The following is a 17,680-nucleotide window of genomic DNA, read 5'->3' on the forward strand; positions in this document are numbered from 1 at the left end:
TCACGAGAGGAAAAACGACAGAATGCAACTAAATCGCTTACAAGATGTAATTTCATTCACCTAGAGTACAATAGATACGCATTACCTCTTGTCCATCATCGTCTGTTTGCATTTTATACGAAACATTATACAGTACATTGTTAGCAAATTGTAGTATATGGTCTTCGGATACTTAAAAAATAAACTTGTAGTTTTGTCGTATATAATATTGTTTAGTCAACAATGACAGGTGCATTGCGCGTGTTAGATATTTGTTACCATTTATATTTATTTATCCTTTGATTTGCAATTAAACAGTATTTCTGAGATCCTTGTTTGACTAAATGACGAAATATTTAGGAAACAAGAGTACATATGTAGACTTGACTGGAGTTCATGCGGGAGCACGTGTTTATCCGGCTTTCAGAATCTTACATACAAAAGTACAAAGTGCATTCATTTTTTCACTAAATTATAACGTACAATAGGAAATATGTATGTACAGAATACGCGCGTTCACAAATCATGAGCAGTGATTGAACAAATCGTAGGGCGAACTATGGTTTCGTGTTGAAAACAAAAAAACAATTGAAGTCGCAGACGCTTTGATCACGGATCTAGAAGTATCACGTCAGTATGGAACGGCTTAAGCCGACTCAACAATTTCTATTCATAATTCTAAAATATAAACTATATACCGATGTATGTAACTACAATACAAGACGATGCGTCGTGTATGCACGACGATAGAGCGTGGCACTATTAGAAACTTTGATAGCAAGTAAATATTTTGCTCGGATCGCCCGGATTCTTCTTTTAAATGATTAACATTTATGTTTTTCTTTTTCTATTTTTTTTTCTTTTTTTTTTTTTGTTATTATAGAAAATGGAACAACCGTGTAATTCTGATGAAAGATGTTCGAATATCTATGTGAACAAAATAATTTATTTTCCACCGTAATATGTGCTGCAGATACCAAAAGAGTTCACCACATAGGAAGAGAATGTGTCGTAAATGTGCATCGATACTATTGTTTGGTTCATTTCTTACATTGACTTCGTAATTTTGGTAGTTTTTGTGGATACGCTTTGCATTATCACTTTCTATTGTTTCGCTTACAAACGTAGGCTTCCCTCGAGACAACTCTCGTACAATGACAATCAAATTATAAATAATGGTATTATTAATAAGACGGCCATAAAAACTATTTTGCGCAGAAATATCTACAGTTACCAATCGAATTATTTGGTATACGGGACACCTTAGTATAAGTAACATAAATTCCATTGATTGATTGTTACGTTTTACATTATTTAATTGATTATCGAGATACAATGTTGACTGATCTAACTGTTTTATTAAGGAACTAGTACACGAACAGTAAGTCTCTTTATAAAAATCGATTGAATAATGATGGATAGTACGATTATTAGATGGGATGCAGCGTGTAATGAGCCCCAGGACGTACAATATCTCTCACGTAAGTAAAGTATCATCTAATTCTTCCATTTTGCACTCGGGCTGAGAAAGAACTTTGCGTAATACTTTACTGACTACGTCCGACAGGGATTCCCTTGCTCCAGCATCCAAAAATGTCATACAACGCTGCAAAATATATTCTCATAAGTTAAGTAAAAAACTAGATGATTATCAAGTTTTCATATTTCTAAATTACTTCTTCACATTATAATTATGTACAATTATAAAGGTTCCGCTTACCAGGTGTTCTTCTTCACCTTGCCTCAGCCGAAGCACTGCTATGAGAGCGAGTTCGCTGTTTGCTTTCACGTAACCATTTTTCTCTTTTGTTCCGTTCACCAACATGGGCAAGAGCGATTTTAGTAGTTCTGGTGACATCTTTTCAGGAGGTATATTACGAGCCAGATGAATGCAAACTCTAGCCAATAATTGTTTTACATCGTTGCTGTTATTGTTCATAGACTAAAACGATTTCACGAAAATTAATTATTTAGAAAAAAAGATTTTGCAAATGTAATCAGAGATTTGAGCCTTTTATCGTTTGGTATCACATTTATCGTTTAATGTTTGAAAATTTTGTTAGATCATCTTACCCTCACAAATGGAGACAAGATTTGTTGAGGTACAGGTTGCCCTTCATTCATAAGATATTGAAACAAGTAACCGCAAGCGCGTACACCATTCATAACTATTTGCACTCGATCCGCTGCTAAATACGAAAGTATAACTGCACATACACGATCCTTCTCTTTACTATTATATAACGTTGTTGGAGATTCTTTTAGTGCAACGAATAACGCTGCAGAACGTCCATGCCTAAGCATCCACTCGACACTGGTGTCATTACCTACAATTTAAACATTACTAATTAAATGTTAAAACGTAATGTAAAGCAGAAGTTAACAATTCTGATGTGTCTATACTTTGTGTATTGACTTGCGGTTCATACGATATACAAGTTTTAACGAAAATGTGTCAAGGTATTGTAAAAGAAATTTATCGGCAAAATCAACATGAAAAAGAAGTTAAAAAAAAAAACATTTCAAAAATTCTACTAAACTGTACTAAATATGTAGAAAACTTACATAACAAATGGTCATTAAATGCAAGTGCAAGTTGGTCTGGACTGAGCCACCGTAACAACGCTCCAAAACAGCCAGCCACAGCGTTCCTAGTAACGTCTTCAGAATGACCAAGCATGCTTGTTAAAGTAGCATACACTTGTTTCTTCATTGGTTCTGTCATTTTATCACCAGCAGGTGTCAGTACACCTCGCAAGGCTTGTAGCATTGTTTCCCTGAATAAAATAATTGAAGATTAATCAAACTGATCGTTATTTTCTCAAAATAATGTAAGTATTTAATTCGCTCACCTAATAGCCGGATCATCACCAGTTTTAATGCCAGTATGAAGTTCGGTGAACAACGGATCGACGCGCGTATGGATTACAATAAGATTGCTAAGAGCGTAAGCAGCTTTCAACCTGACTTGCCGGTTACTATCGTTTAATGCTCTCAAGAATGTGGTTTGCAATTGCGGCAAAAATTGTTTTAACATCACTCCGACCTACATAAAACCGTATAATCGTTAATTTTGTTTTTATCTATTCCAATATCATTTAATCAACTTACTTTGCCAAGCAAAATCGCAAGCGTTTCCAAAACGGCCGCTTTCACGCTCCAATTGAAACGATCTCCTAGAATTCGAATTAACGGCCCAGTGATGTGCACAACGCTGGGTTGTAGTGCCGATGCGCTGGTTAATTTAATAACTTCCCCTAGTCCTTGGGCCGCTTGCTCTTTCGCTTCCGGTAGACCATTTAATATAGCTTCCCTGAATATTGGAAGAATTGGCGTAATTCCCTTCGGTAAACAAAATCCAGGCAATAATTCTTGCCCCTTTAAGTCTGATACCGCAAATCGAACAGCTTGTCTGATGTCTTGTACGTGCGCGATCTGTTGCTCTGATGTCAACGTCTGAAAGCGGACGCGGAGAGTTGAAAGTGATTATATTACCTAAGAAATGTATTTTTGAAAATGATTAAACGAGGAAAATACTCACCTTAGTAACGGCCGTAAGTGCTTCCCAACTCATTTGCAGTACATCCTTATCGTCATCTGTAAATAAGTGAATAAGTCCTCGCAATAACTGAGGAACATACTGACTATAATCTGCGCGAGTATCTCGGCAGAAAGCGCACAGTAAAGCGGCTGCACTTCGTCGTCTGGATAAATCTTCTGCCCTAGTAGCCTCCATAAGTTGATCCATAACTGTCCGAACACCAACCTCGTCGGTAACAGATAAAACAACTGCTTGACAGTATTCTAACTCCTGAACTTCATTTGGTGTTCCTTGAGCGCTAGAGAGAGCAGTTAATAAAGCTGGTAGGATTTTGTGGAGAAATCTCGTCAACGCTTCACCCGCAACACTTGCCAAAATTGATAATGCTTTCGTATTAACGGGCGGAGTAGTTAATTGAGGTACTAAATACGGCAGAACAACTCGAGATTTGATCGCCATCACTTGGCGCAAACCGTCCAACGTATTTTCTGCTTCTGCGGGATCCGGCGAGTTCAATTGCGTTAACATCGCTGGTAATATATCGTCTAATGCTCTAACACCTACAGTTGAGTGCAGACCATCAAAAGTTTTTGCCGCTGCTTGTCGAACTTCCGGCAATGGATCGCATAATGCTTTTCTAAAATGGATCAGATTTCGTTAATTTCTTTTTAATCGTTTGAAATGAAAGTTTGTATGTTGAAATTAGTCACCTGACTGTTGGCACCAAGCTGATGACAAAAGTTAACACCATGTCTTTATTTTTGCTTGCCATAATTTCTGATAATCCAATACATACACCTTGGCGTTGATCAGCTTGATCACTTTGAAGACCCTTTTCCAAGATAGGTATAATCTCTGGCAATACCCTTTCACCCAACTTTCTAACGAGATCTCCTAAAGTTCGCGCTGCTACTTGTCTCTTATCGTAACTCGTACTAGCCAAACAACCAAGCAGCAGTGTGAACAGTGTTGGCAATATTTCTCTCAACGTTCTTGGAGTATTCGTGACAACGACCTTCCATACGTGAAGAGCAGCTTGGCGTACCATCAATGCAACATCTGATCTGCCCATATATAATCCGGCCAAAACACGATTTCGCCTTTCCGCACCAAGGGCGTTGATGATAGCATAATGCGATTGCTCCGTTCCAAAGTTATCATCCTCGCTGGCTGTTTCTGTTGACATTTTACCGGAAACGCCAGATATACGGTACAATAAGTCTCCAAGTAATTGCACCGACGAATACCTAATACGCCAATTATCATCGAAAAGTCCCTTCTCTAGCTCTGGTAACAGTAACATAATTGCGGAGTCGGCGTAAAGGGTAACAATACGCTGACCTGCTCTGAGAGCAGTCTCACGTACATATTCGTTTTCATCGGCCAGAGCTTTCAAAATAGGATTAATAATCTGTCCGATGTAAGGTGTAAATTCTGTTGTAAACGCACTTGGCATATAAATAAACATCATGATGTAACCATCTTTTACGTGAGGAGCTATGTCCGTTCTTTCTGCTGTGCTAATAATCTCAGGCATCAGTTTGTGAAGCTTTTCAACTCCAAGTCCTCTTACGACTTCTGAAAGACCCTGTGCGGCACCTGACCGGTCTACGCTACTTGTTTCAGATGTGAGTGTTTGCATTAGCCAAGGAAGTAAATCTTCAAAGCTGGATTCTCCCATTCCACGTACCATAGCACCTAATGCTCTTGCAGATACACTTCGCACTTCTGGTACAGGATCCAATAAACTCGTTTTCAAACCAGGAATGATCGTCGGCAGATATGGTGTTAAATCTTTCTGATCGGTTAACGAGTACATATTACCAATAATTTGAGCAGCCATTTTCCTTGTTTCTGTAGAACGGTCTAAAAATGCTCTCTGCACCACAGGCATTATAAGAGCCAATGACGGAGCGTCAATGAAATGCACAAATTGCGTGTCTAACAGAGTCTGAAGGCAAGTTGCCGTTTTGTGAGAGGGATCCTGTAAAGCTTTCAACAAGACTGGTACAATAGCTTGAATCTCTGGGTTACGGATTACACTTCCAATAACTTTCAGAGCTTCTGCACCAGCTTCTTGAACTTTAGTGTGCGAATCGCTAAGGACCTCGATGAGTTTTGGAACTATACTTGGTAAACAACTACTTAATTGCTTTGGAGCACAATATGCCATTGCACCGAGTAGTTCGACCGATCCTTAAAGAATAAGAAATCATGTGACTTTTAGACTTTAATTGATACACTAATGTTAAAAGTAGAGGCGAAATGCCTCTGCTTAGGGTTCTCGAATATTCTCGGGATTATTTATCCCGCTATATTCGAGAATCCCAAAATTTTCGGGAGCCCGACTCGTCTAGACCCGATGCTTTCCCGTTGCTTTTCGGGTTCTCACATACGTCTAATTAAAAGCATTTTTTCATACAAATTGCCGAAATACAGTTATTCAGGAAAGCTATTTTATATTTTCAATAATTATAAAGTAAAAGAATCGAATCAAGTGAATCCATCTATACTAGTCGTAATATTAAACATTAACAACATTATAAATGATTGTAAATCACTCACCAGTTTTGGTCCTCCACGAGTCTTCCTCCAATGCTGCTAATAAACTGGGTAGAACAAGTTTCACTCCGTGCGCAGAAAGTTTACTCATAACCACTCGAGCTGTGTCATCGGTGGCAGCTCTAACATATTGACTGGAATCCCCGAAGCATAGCAGCAAGTGTGGTAATACATGAACAATATATGGTTCGAATAATCTGCCAAGCATTGTACACAACATTTCAAATGCGAACAACGCTCCTTCTCGATGCCTATAGTTTTTTTTATCCTGAATGGCATTAGTTAATGTGGTCATAATATCGAGCTGTTTTAGCGCGAGTATTCCCATACCCTTGATTATACCTGCTAAACCATAAGCTGCGCCTTTGCGTTCACCATATTTGTCTGATTTTAATAACTGATCCATTAAATTGTCCACAATTTTCGGAGCATCTTCCTTGATAGAAGGTACAAGATGTGGTAGACAATTAGCCACAGCTTCTTGAACTTGTTGAGATGGAGTGGAAAGCGCTGCGATCAATCGCATGACTATAGGTTTAATACGTGGATCATCTTTGTCCAAGTGTCTTGCCAGTGATCCCATAAGAATAACAACTGACTGTTTGATCGAATCGAAACTCCCAATTTTTGGAGCTTTGTCCATGAATTCTTCAAAAATGGGCAATAAAGAAGTTATGTTTGCTTTGCCATGAAGATCAACAACAGCTACAGCAGCAGTCAACATTTCCGTGCGAACAGCCTGATTTCTATCGCCCAAGCCGGTCGAAACAAAGAATTGCACAAGTTTTAGTACTGTTTCAGCAGTAAGAAGCGATGCTAATTGAGCCAACGCAAGTGCTACACCTCGTCGTGGTCCCCAAGTGTCGATAGGTTGTTCGACCACGCGACCAAAATCATTTAATTTCGGTGGAATCATAGCTAATTTATCTTGATAAAGCTGCAGTAATTTATCCAAAGTTGTTGGTACCAGATTGGTGACATTAGACAAACATTGTGCCAAAGCACAAGCAGCAGCTTGTTGTATAGGTTCTACAGGATGTGCTATGTCTTGAATCAGTTCATTAGCAAGAGTGTCTGCATGTGCTACTAACTCTGCAGAGTACCATAGCTCATTAGCCAAAACTTTATTTTCATCGCAAACGTCAAACCTGGCGATCCATATTCTTCTAATGAGATGAAGCGCTTGTACAGGTTCTTCCTTTTGAGATGGAAAAGCATGTCTTACAACAGTTAAGGCTCTCAGGGCTGCATCTCTTATCGTAGATAAAGAGTTTTGTAAAGCTCCAATCAAGGAATCTATATCTTCGCTAGCAGCTAATGCAGTGCCTGGATGACCACTACCAGACTGGGCAACATCTAACAAAGTTGCAACGGCATGCGTCTGTACTCTTCCAGTTGTTGTTTCCATCAGTTCTATTAGTAAGTCAAACATGTGTTTGCGTGGAAGTAATCGAGGATGCCTCGTGTCTCTTGTATCTGACGAATCTCCTCTTTGCTTAGCATGTTCCTGTATTATTTGTAGTCCTTGTACAATCATACCATCATCTTTATAAGTTAACAAAGTTTTCTTTATAAATGGAAAGATATAACAAAAAGCTGGAGCTGTAAATAATTTCTTTTGCTTTATCGTGGTTGTGTGTAAAAGATTTAATGTTCTCTTTACTGCTGTATCGAGGTTTTCTTCTTCCCAAGCTGGATCTAAATCGCACTGTGGTTGTAATTGTCGCAATGTAACATGTGATACCAGAACACCTAACACTGGATTATTGCCGATCTTCACTATATTTTTTAAACGAATATATAGTTCAGACATTGCTGGAGCAGCTAATGGTGATCCCAAATTTTTCAAAATTGGTGGCAGAAGATCTTTCAAATAAAACGAAAGTTCTTGTCCATTTCCATTAACTGCGCACATAATCAACGATACAGTATTATCTATTCTACATTTTAATTCTGTTAGTTTTATACGAATCGCCGTTTCCTTCGTCATTTGTAATTTAATCATTTCCTCTTGTTTAGGGGTTAGTTTTGGTTCTTTTATTTTTCCTTCTTTCTTCTTTTGTTCATACAGTTCTCGCCTAAGTTGAAGCTCTTCTTGCTGTTCTTTAAATGAATATGCTTTACTTTCTCTTTTCATATTCATTGAATTAAGAATATCATTTTCATCATTCGCTGGTAATACACTTTTGTCGTACAACTCTCCTTCTGGAGTCAGGTATGTAAAGTATTCATCTTTAGTGACTCTTAAAATCTCTGAATCATCAAGTTTATTTGTAACATTTAGCACTATTGTGGGCAATATAATATCTGGAACAATTGATATTACTTTCGTTAAAGCATTTTCGTAACTAGCAACGGGTTTAAAATTTTGTACCAGCATCTTTTTTATCTCGCTATTGAATGAACATAGAAAATCTTTTGGAACAAGATTATAATTCTTTGCAATTTTATACCACAGATTCGGCATTGCTTTAAAGATTGCAGGATGATGCGACGGTATCAATGCATCTCTTGTCAATTGCATAGCAGGTAATTCGAACAGAAAAGAACCAGAACAAATGGCAAGCAACCCGTCTGCAAGACACCTGCCAGTTATTTCTCCAGGTGTAGAATCGTCTTTGTTTTCTTTATCAGCGTCAGATTTAATTTTTACAGTTCCTAAAAATTTATTAAACTCCATCAGTAACTCTTGCGCAGGAGAATTTGTACTCAAACCGGTTACAACTTTCTTTACAAATGGGAAACAGCGTCTTCGAATGTTCGATTTTGGAGCTGTCGCGCATATTACAACTGCTTTATAAACGCCGTTCAAAGCTTTTTCATTTAATCTGTCAGAAAATTCTGTAATAAGTCTTTCGCAAAGTAGCATGAGATGATACAAAGTATCATCCCCACAGGTTACCAAAAATTTTTCTGAAAAGAATATTTGATCATCGATAGCATTCCACAGTGTAGTCTGTTTATCATTTTCTACTTGATTAGCAAGGACAAATTTCAGTAGCAAGTAAACAGCTACTAAACCCTCAGATACTGCAGCTGGTTGTGTACTTTGCTGCGTAGCTTTCGTTATTGATTGTATGAGCAATGGTGTTATTGTTCCAGAATAAGAAGCTACAGGTGCAGAAAAGAACAGTTTAATGTAAGCATTACGCACTGCAGGAGTTGAAGTCTTGGCGCTCATTCCTTCTTTAAATGCATCAATTACACATTTTGGAACATTGCTTACAAATTTATTGGACCATAAAGCCATCATCTCAAGAGCATGAATTAAAGTTTTCTCATGAACTTCGGTTTCTAACACTTTTATAAAGTGTTTGCATGCTGTTTCAGCCAATCTTTGAACACCGCTGCCTGACGCTGCATTGTAACTAAGATTGCCAGCACCTTGTAAAACCGAAATCTTATGAGTGGCAACGGTGAGCTTTCCTTCTGATCCGTGGAACACCGCAAACACAGATGTTAGTAAATTTTCCAAAGCCGTAGTATCTGAACATTGTAAAGCTAGTCTTCGGCAAGCTCCAACAGCCTCGTCTCTAACAAAATCCTCCTTAGAATGTAAATTTGCAAATAATCCTTTACTTATTTCTTGGCTATACTGACTTAAATCAAGGCTTAAACCACTGAGAATGTGACCAACAGACTCAATAATAATTTCAGGGTTTCTTAACATAGCTTTTTGCAAAGCTGGCAGTAATTGACTCTTAAATTCGTCATGAGTTATTCTACGTAGAAGAGGTACAGCAGTATCAACAACATATAAATCTGGTTTTTTCTTGCAGCTAATAGTAACTTTTATAAAACCATCTATGATGTTTGCCTGCAAAAGAGAACAGAATATTTATTACATTTCAACAATAGGTATAAATTCCGTTCAATATTGAATAAATTTACCTTCAGTTTTCCTATAAGTTCACTTTTCTTAGCGTTAACCAAGTATTTTGTAAGTAAACTGGCGAGAACAATTACACCATTTCCTACTTCCAATTTGGCCAATGTTTCCACATATGCTGTTTCTATGTCTTTAATACTTGACCACTGATGCGCTAATAATATGTATACTTTTTCTGTCAGTTTTATATCCATAGATGCCAGCGCAGATGCACTTAAATCGGCTTGTGCCTCGATCAGTTTTGGTAATTCTATATCAATGTCTGCATTGTTTTTATGTCCGTGTAGAACAACTAATGTTGACCACTTTAATGCCAGATATGCAGTTAAAGCAGTGCTTAAACTAAAAAAAATGTTTCATGTAAATATTGCTTTGGAACAAACATATCACTGTAAAATTATAAAGATATTCGTATAAAAAATACGTACGTAGAAACTACATTCTTATGCCACGCAGCATGTTCTACAATCATATTTGTCATGTGTTTAACTGTAGCTTTCGGTTGTTTTTTTAACAATTCCACAATCAAATTCTTCACGTAAGATTGGGAAGCAGTATCCTTATACCTGTGTAACGTGAGGGATAAGGATTTGCAAATTCCATTGACAATCTTCTCATTGATGCCTAAAATGTAGAAAAAATATTTCTTTAAACAACATAGTCATACACTGTTTCGTGTAAATATATAAATTAACAACAAATAGAAATAGATGCAAAAATTAACAGACATTACATAATGTTTGAAATAATTATTCTTTCAATTGACTGTAGCATATTTTATATTTTTTGTAATTATCCGTTTTACATTCAGTAAAAAAAGATATTCCCGATGTTCCCGATGTTCTGTTTGATTATTAAAATAGTATCACATATACCAATAAAACATAACAAATAAGTTTTGAAATTTAACAATCCCTAAATATCCCTAAATGAAATGTTCAGTACATAGCTTAGTGTGCAATGGACAATAATGGAATTAATAAATTACACTTTAATTATGACATGTATAATGTAATAATTCCTGTATGACACTGGAGATTTTCCATAATTGGTACATTAATTTTTACAAACTATAGATGTGCAAGTGATGAAAGCAAAATTATTGCATCTGATTGAACAATATTGTGTATTAATTGTAGTCTAACTTGCATAGTGTTATACAAAACATACATTTTTCCTATACACGCATTAATGAATAATTATAGATGAAAATATGACCGTTCTCATAAACAAATATATGCTTTCAATCACAAAGTAGATAATTATTTATCAAACATATATCATTTATCATTCCTTACCAGGGTTTGACAACACATTGGCGACATTTTGCAAAATCTCTCGCCGCTCGGTTTTACTAGCGGTTTGAACTCGATTAGGCAGGTCTTTCAGTGCTTTCAATAACTGCAACAAAATCAGTAATCAATAATTAGTAATTATTAGACAATAATATGGTTTCTCGACTTCCACGTGACAGACTCACCTCAACATCCGCCATATTTCTTCAAAAACCGGACTGACTTAAAGCGCCACCCTTCACAAAACTCCTATTTCTACGAGTTACATGCCCACATATATGTATATGTACATATACGTATGTAGATACATAATATACGCGTTTTTACGTGCGTATATGTACGTAGGAAACGTTACTTTATAAAAGGTCATCTTGAATAAAAATAACAATACAATCTTAATCTTGAGTATTTCATTCAAACCGAACATTTTCTAATCATAATAGAAAAATAAAATTACATCATATTATAACTAACACTCATTATAACTATTATAAAATTTATAGACTATATATGTAATGAAAATTGTAGAAAAATTCCGTAGCAGTCAGAATTATGAAAAAGACAGTGGAATTTGTTTTTTACAACTGTTTCATTAGGACTCGATCGTAACGAAACTTTAAAAAATGTGTTTTGTATGTAGATCCATATAAGTTACACGAAAATTTCATCGAAATTTCATGGTCAATTAGTTTACGAGGTGTAAACCATTAAAAATGGTGAAAACAGCGAATAAAGAATAAAATGAGAAAAATAGGCTGAAAATCGCGAAAAACTGTAATTTTCACTAGTTTTAATCGTTTGTAACCGCCGGATAAACCAATTAATCAATTTCGATGAAGCCGTGGCTTCAATCATGAGAGTGACCGTATATGAAATTTTAAAGTTAAAATTAATTTGTTTTCCAAATAGCCCTCACTAAAATAATTTACTTACATTTTCGCGTAATCGATCTCCCTTTAGCGTATTTTATGTCGGATTAGGATGCAGAAAACAATATAATTTATTGAATATAAAGTATACTTTAATGATACCTGTCACATTTTAATAAATGATTGGCAATTAGCAAACAGTTGAAACAGTTCAATACACAGAACTGTCAAAAACTTCTTCCCCGCCGTTGCTTTAGGATCCTACTCCCCCGCTAACCGATACATTAGCCGGGTCCGGATCAGGAAAAGAGAGAGAAAGAGCTACTTCACCAACCCCCGCCCCCCTGCAAACTATATCCGACAAATAGAGTGGTGGGCATAGTTGTACAGTTGCTAGAAGAAGTCTTTGCGCTACCCTCTCTACTCCAGCAGGCAGTGTAGCAGTGTAGCCAGATAGGAGAAATTCAGGGGAATAGAGTTACACTTTCTCTGGAATTACCGGATTAGTCACGTGACAAGACATTGTGATACGTGCAGAACAGAGACGAAACACGTCACGTGACCGGTCGTGGGCGGAAGCGTGGGTTGCTGGGGTACGAAGGAGTAAGATAGTGATATTCTCCTCGTGCAGAGAAATGTTGCAAAGTTAAGACTTGTCTCCCCACTCTACCGTTCCCCCTTCTACGACGATATTCTCCCACGGTTCCGCCACGATGCATCTGTCACAATCAGTCACAATGTCACGTGATTAATCCGGTACTGGCAGAGAGAGGGTAACTTTTTCCCCTCAATTCGAGACAATTCCCCTAATTTGGCGACTCTGAACCATGGATCTGGACTGGTGGGAGTCGTTCAGTCGAGCATGGTCGAGCACGCGAACAACACAAGAACAACGCTATGCTATATTTTGAATGAACAATGCGTATTCTAACCACTACTCTAACGATTACTGTTATTTATACACATATTGTACGTATATTCTTACCTGACGCATTGCATCTTTTTATACGCATATACGCACACGTATGCATTTAGATACGTACTACAGTGTAAGTATTCTTCACAGCTGAAAAGAAGTCACCTGAAAGAAATGCAGGTTTGATTGGTTGCTACATACACATTACTTTATTATTGGTCGTAATGACGATATGAACGATGCAGACTATGACTTCTTTTTAGCAGTAGATACTACACTGCTGCATACATGTGTATATATAAGTACACGTTCATTGCTTTACATTGATTTATGGGCATGTGTACACCAAACACAATTTACAAATGCAACTCGTACGTTTGAGTATATAGTGGGGAGGTGTTCATTGTATTCTGAGCCATTCTGAGCGATGATGGATGCATAATATATGTGATATGTACATGTTTATCCTTCGAAGAAATAAACATATCATAAATGTCATTGCAACAACGACATAAGGAACTTCCAAAACATATAATTTCAGTATAACAATTGTCGGTTGTAAAAAATAGTAAAATGTGACAATATTTTTGGACCTTTTCTGTTATTCATAACTTGAATTTTTGTAATATTGGTTTCTGATTTAAGCATTTTTAGTGGACATATTTAACATGACTTCTACACCAGTTGTAAATGATTGGACTTTTAATAAAACTCTTGGTTCAGGAGGATTTGGTGTTGTCGAATTATGGACGCATAAAACTGGCGACAAACTTGGTATGTATATTATTTTGGTTGTAAACAAATGCTGTAGTAATATGTTTTATTTTATTTTATTACATGCAATATTATAAACATGTGTAACTATTTCTTTATTAAATACTAGCAATTAAAAAATGCAAGTGGGATGTTGCACAATTAACAGAAAGACAAATAAAGCGATGGATCAACGAAGTCCAAATAATGAAACGCTTGAAACATGCGAACATAGTAAAAGCTGTAGAACTACCTTTCAAGTATCCTGGCGAAAAAATAGATTTACCAATATTATGTATGGAATTTTGCAGGAAAGGTGATCTTAGAAAGGTAACTTATAGAAATATCATTTTTTTAATGAAATTGGCACATTTATAATGTCAATATTTTATACATTGTACCTGTTTATCATAGGTTTTAAACAAAGCAGAGAATTGTTGTGGTGTGAGTGAAAAAGAAGCAATTGTTATAATGAAGAGTATCTCCTCTGCTGTTGAATATTTACATTCCGATAATATTACGCATCGTGATTTAAAACCTGAAAATATAGTGTTACAGGATAATTGTGGTGAAGTAAGTTATGCGATAGTTTAACACAGACACGACAAGGCCGTCGTGAATGTGTTAAACGTAAAGTTTTATTATACATATAAAAAAAGTGAGAAAAAAAACAAATATCACACACAATACTATATACAGAAAATATTTTGTAGGTTTCATATAAATTAATAGATCTAGGATATGCGAAAGAACTTGGTGAAGCCAGTTTATCTGCATCTTTAGTAGGTACGTTAAATTATGTGGCTCCAGAACTTCTTTGGAATAAGAAATATAGTTGTTCTGTGGATTACTGGAGTTTGGGCATTTTATTTTATGAACTCATCAGTGGTACAAGACCGTTCTTGCCACGAATGCAAGATACTATGACATGGTATTATATATGGCACGATTCTGTAGTACGATCAATATACAAAATCATGTACAGTAATCTTCTTGGTAATTGTATAGGATGAGGCTTATACAAAATAAAGGATACAATGACATCTGTGCTTATGAATCAGAAGGAAAGAGTGTGTTCGGTCAAGACATTGTGGGTCCTACAAATTTATCAAGGTACAGACAAAAAGTTTTGTAGTTAATTATAGTTAGAGGTGTGCAAGAAGCTGAAGATATGTCGAATCCCGAAATTTTCGAAAACCTGATTTTCGGGTTCTCGCAGACCTCTAATTAAAATAATATAAATAAGTGAGCGTAACGTATCATGTTATGTATTAGATGTCTTAGAAACAAATTGGTAGATTGGTTTAGAGTGATGCTACAATGGGATTCAAAAACAAGAGGGAAAAAATGTGATGAAAATGGTGTAATGCAACTGGTTGCGTTTACATTACTTCAATCCATTCTGTCTAAACAGGTATATATTTTAATGCATTATTATCTCATAAAATTGATGACAAAATGCTCCAAATGACAAATTAGACGAATGACAAATAGATCTATTTTTTATTTTTAAACCTCTTCCATGATTTATCATTCTAATATTTTCGTCACCTATGATATTTATTTATTATTTTATAGATAGTACATGTATTTTCTGTGCCAACATATAAAGTTGATGCATACGAAGTAAGTGACACCACTACTGCTACAGAGATGAAAACTATGATTGAGGAGGATACTAATATACCTGTGAATCAACAAATTTTAACAAATTATTTTGGCCAAGTTCTAGATTCAAATAAAACATCACTTCTATCAAAAATTCAGGTATATCATTACATACATACGTATGATTTAGAAAAAGTAAATTTTTTCCAAGTAGACGGTTCTCTTGTGTATTTGTGCACAAATTACATCAACAATTTTATTATAGGATCCAATATTATTTGTTTTCAAAAAAGACAGTAGTTTCACTGAGATTACACCTACACAAGATATTCCTATGCCAATACAGAGAATGATGGAACAGTCAAAAAATCCATTGGATTCTGGAACATTAATGGATTACTATCGTGTAGCAATAAATTTCATAAAGCAAGAATTGGATCTGTTTCAACTGTACATTTTTGCTTTGACCATAAAAATGTAAATATTTCATGTGTTTTTGTTTCTCAAATCTGTTTTAAACATTAATTACATATATGTGTCTATGACAATCATAAATTTTAGAGATTTGGTAATTACAAGACTTAATACAGATATTGAAAATGTAAAAACTATATCAACAAATACTAACGCTCTTCTGACTGAAGTGTCCGTGGTTCAAGTCAAATGGAATAAAGAGTCTGTCAATAAAGAAAAGCTGAATTGTTTGGAACAGATGTCGCAAAAAATATATGCAGTCGTGAAGGCTACAGACAAAATAAAATTAATGTTCAATTTATTAATCAAAGAAAGTAATGACCTAAAAAGTAATGCTCAGCGTATTGATTGTGTTGGGAATATATCACAGTTGTAAGTAAATATTAGTTCATTCAATTTTATATGCATATGGTACAAAGAATTTAAATTTATACTTTCGTTATATATAGTTACAATAAAGCAATGGACATATATGAACAACATAAAAGGAAGCATCCTCATGAGCGTGCCAAACCAACAGAAATGGTGAAGTTAATTTTTAACTTTTTACCGATAAAAGAAGAATTATTACGTAATACAAATATTCAAAAGATTATAAAGTATGTATACTTGTACATTTATATATTTCAATATTTATTTATGATCAAAATTCACGTGCAGTAAATAATTGTTTTAGACAAACGGAAGAATTCGAACGCAAACTTTTAACAGTGGAAGAAATTTTTGAATCAGTTATTGTTATGAGTACGGTATATCGTCATGGATTTCAAAATGTAATACAATTTAATCCCAACCCACCTGCTGTTGCACAGAATCAAGCTACATGTATTTCAACAATTAATGACATTAAAATGCCCAACGAATTTCATAATGATCGATGCCTGAACACTTCAACCATTGGAGGCAGTAAAATTACAGAAGTGGATAAGATCATATCAGATAATATCATATATGAAAACTTGGTGATGCGTCATAAGTAAGTTTACTTACTTTTAATTTTTGTTATAAAATAGAAGAATGATAAACGATAGGATTCTAAAGTGATATTTTATTTTTATCTTAATAGATTAGATAGTCTTTTGAGTGAAATGCAGGAAAATCTCAAGAAAATGGTTAATCTGGAACCATAATTGCAATGGTAAGATTTTTATTTTGTTTAAATTTGATTATGTTTAAATGAAAAATATTAATTTTTTTCCATACAGTTAGATGTACTATAGATAATTCTTAACTTATTAATATTTGTAGCCCACTCTAATATTTTTTTGGTTCTCTTGGAATATAATGCCGCACCCCCCATTTAATGTTAGCGTGTTTATCTGTTTTAAGAAACGTGTAAACAGGCCCATTTGTTATATTCTTCCACCTCACCATCTTCCGGGATGATTTCAGAGGATCTAAAAAATATGTATACAAATACGAATTAAAACTTGTTACATAATAAATCCAATTATATTTTTGAGATATATGTATCTTAAACGAAAATGAATTTGGAACTTTTTGAATTTATTTGTATATGTATAGAACAAAAAATTGATTTACAAAGCATAAGTTTAAGATGCGTATGCGTGTAATAAAGGATTTATTATTTTAAGTATTACTTATACCTCCATTGGAAAAAACACATAATGTAATGTATAGACATAAATATATGAGAATATATTTCTGCAATACCTGTGAAAAAATTAATTGTTAATAAAAGTATATAACAACTGTACAAATTTAACGCGTATTGCGCCTAATTTTTGCTTAATGTACACTCACGTTATAGATATTTGTAAATTTCAAATTCAT

The 17,680-nt window shown here is 35.1% G+C and overlaps 2 protein-coding genes across 5 annotated transcripts; one reads left to right on the top strand and one right to left on the bottom strand.

Annotated features, from left to right (window-relative positions):
• Positions 1 to 23: 23 nt before the first annotated feature.
• Positions 24 to 12,300, bottom strand: L(3)80fj (lethal (3) 80Fj). The gene is made up of 14 exons (XM_076795349.1): positions 12,200 to 12,300; positions 11,452 to 11,636; positions 11,270 to 11,372; positions 10,400 to 10,595; positions 9,974 to 10,313; positions 6,086 to 9,899; positions 4,231 to 5,716; positions 3,521 to 4,157; positions 3,091 to 3,435; positions 2,832 to 3,025; positions 2,545 to 2,756; positions 2,053 to 2,306; positions 1,700 to 1,921; positions 24 to 1,585 (listed from the first exon to the last, which is right to left on the bottom strand). The coding sequence occupies exons 2-14, from the start codon at positions 11,464 to 11,466 to the stop codon at positions 1,457 to 1,459; spliced, it is 7,947 nt and encodes a 2,648-aa protein (XP_076651464.1). The 5' UTR covers positions 11,467 to 11,636; positions 12,200 to 12,300; the 3' UTR covers positions 24 to 1,456.
• Positions 12,301 to 12,846: 546 nt separating this feature from the next.
• Positions 12,847 to 17,480, top strand: Ikkbeta (inhibitor of nuclear factor kappa B kinase subunit beta). Of its 4 annotated transcripts, none has more exons than XM_076795439.1 (14): positions 12,848 to 13,104; positions 13,697 to 13,825; positions 13,935 to 14,134; positions 14,219 to 14,377; positions 14,518 to 14,735; positions 14,813 to 14,917; positions 15,080 to 15,218; positions 15,383 to 15,571; positions 15,678 to 15,889; positions 15,974 to 16,258; positions 16,336 to 16,485; positions 16,563 to 16,862; positions 16,953 to 17,024; positions 17,135 to 17,480. In XM_076795439.1, the coding sequence occupies exons 1-13, from the start codon at positions 13,047 to 13,049 to the stop codon at positions 17,014 to 17,016; spliced, it is 2,208 nt and encodes a 735-aa protein (XP_076651554.1). In that variant the 5' UTR covers positions 12,848 to 13,046; the 3' UTR covers positions 17,017 to 17,024; positions 17,135 to 17,480. The 4 variants fall into 4 exon arrangements, with proteins under 4 accessions (XP_076651555.1, XP_076651554.1, XP_076651556.1 ...); XM_076795441.1 differs by having other exon boundaries at positions 17,216 to 17,480; XM_076795440.1 differs by having other exon boundaries at positions 12,847 to 13,104; positions 16,953 to 17,480.
• Positions 17,481 to 17,680: the final 200 nt, after the last annotated feature.

Source organism: Halictus rubicundus, chromosome 10, assembly GCF_050948215.1.
Source record: "Halictus rubicundus isolate RS-2024b chromosome 10, iyHalRubi1_principal, whole genome shotgun sequence".
NCBI lineage: Eukaryota > Metazoa > Arthropoda > Insecta > Hymenoptera > Halictidae > Halictus > Halictus rubicundus.